Source organism: Mus caroli, unplaced genomic scaffold, assembly GCF_978045245.1.
Source record: "Mus caroli unplaced genomic scaffold, Mus_caroli_1 scaffold_8, whole genome shotgun sequence".
Classification (NCBI taxonomy): domain Eukaryota; kingdom Metazoa; phylum Chordata; class Mammalia; order Rodentia; family Muridae; genus Mus; species Mus caroli.
In genome coordinates this window covers 5,192,117-5,193,902 of record NW_028227263.1, presented here as the reverse complement: position 1 = coordinate 5,193,902, position 1,786 = coordinate 5,192,117, and the positions used below count along the sequence as shown (strand labels likewise).

The 1,786-nt window shown below is 45.9% G+C and overlaps 1 protein-coding gene across 1 annotated transcript; it reads right to left on the bottom strand.

Moving 5' to 3' along the window:
• Positions 1-409: 409 nt before the first annotated feature.
• LOC110298512 (olfactory receptor 13A1-like) lies at positions 410-1,506 on the bottom strand. Its single transcript, XM_021167808.2, has one exon. The coding sequence runs from the start codon at positions 1,504-1,506 to the stop codon at positions 577-579; it is 930 nt and encodes a 309-aa protein (XP_021023467.1). The 3' UTR covers positions 410-576.
• Between the last annotated feature and the right edge of the window lie 280 nt (positions 1,507-1,786).

Below are 1,786 nucleotides of genomic sequence, written 5' to 3'. Positions count from 1 at the left end.
GGAGGAGGGAAGAGAGTATAGGAGGATGCTATGGACAGTGACATCCAGAGGGCAGAGGGAGATTGAACATCTACTCAGTCTGCAGAAGTTTCTGTCCAAACCAAGATATGATGGCAAAGAGTTCTAGCAGAAAAAACAAAAAACAAACAAACAAAAAAAAAAAACAGAGGATCAAGCCACACCTTCCTGGGTATTGCTGATATGAGAAGAACATTCCTTATTCTCTCTCCTCTCAGAGGTGTAAGGACAATGGTGCCACCAGACACAGTTCTAAAGTCCAAACTAAGAGGATTTAGTCCAATATCAGTGTAAGGGTGATTTTCTCAAATACATGATACCAAAAAGCTCTACGTAAGAGATAGCTACCCAGGATATGAACACACATCCTGCCACAAAATTGGATGTCAACACTTCCAAAAGAAAATGGCCAGTGACTCCTCCAAAGAGAGGATAGAAATGTACATCTACAATATAAATTACTTATCTGTTCTCTGACAGGACATCAGATTCTCAGTCACACATCCCATATAGTTCAACAACAGCTTGATCAAGTCACATTTGGTGGCTTCTGCCTCTTCAATGGAAACAGGGAAATAACGTTTTGAGGGCTACCTTGACATCCCTGTTCCTCAGAGAATAAATGATGGGATTCAAGGTAGGGCTGACTCCTGTGTACAATAAGGTAACAACCTTGCTATTTTCCAAGGAGGATCCAGAGCCAGGCTGTAGATAGGTGTAGATGACAGTGGAGTAGTACAGGGTGACCACCACCAGGTGGGCAGAGCAGGTAGAGAAGGCACGCTTCTTGCCCTCAGCTGAGCGGATGCGCAGAATGCTGGAAATGATGAAGCTGTAGGATATCATAGTCAGCAGAAAGTTGACCACACCAAAATAAGCATCTGCGATGACAATCATGATGTTGTTGAGGGTGGTTGGGCTGCAAGACAGAAGCAGCAGTGTTGGGACTTCACATAAGAAGTGACTAATTTGCTTGGGGCCACAGAAATTAAGTCGAACCATAAGGCCAGTTTGCACAGATGCATTGGCTATGCCAATCACCCACACACTGCCGGCAAGCAGGACACAGATGGGCCAGCTCATCAGCATGCTGTAGTGCAATGGGCGACAGATGGCCACATATCGGTCATAGGCCATGGAAGTGAGCAGCAGCAGCTCAGCCCCTAGAACCCAGGTCAGGAAGAAGAGTTGGGTCATGCATCCTTCATAAGAGATGTGACTGCTCTTACCCACCAGACCTTCCAGCAGCTTGGGAAGAACAGTGGATGTACAGACGATGTCCAACAGGGCCAGGTTTGCAAGGAAAAAATACATGGGTGTGTGAAGCCTTGGGTTGAAGCTAATGGCTATGATGATGAGGGTATTTCCTGCAAGAGCCAGGATGTAAAGAAGCAAGAAAAAGGTCAAGAAGAGAGCCTGGAGCCCAGGGTCCTCAGAGAGTCTCTGCAGCAGAAACTCCACCACAGTTGTGGAATTGTTTATTGCCATTTGAGAGTGAGTTCTGGGATTTACTGTGACACAGCTGGTGAGGGTCAAGGAGACACAGGGTATGGGGCAGCCATTACTTCACACTGGGTTCAGGAGTGCTTCTTATGGATCTGTGTTTGTAGAAATGATAACATCATCTATCAACACAGTGTGACAGTGTGAACATGAACTCTCCACTCTGTACACAGTAGACCCAGAACAGAAAGAGCCCCTCCCTGTGATGGGCAATATCCTTCTAGAGCTTCTGTTTGCTTTAACATAGATTATGTCCTATGATACC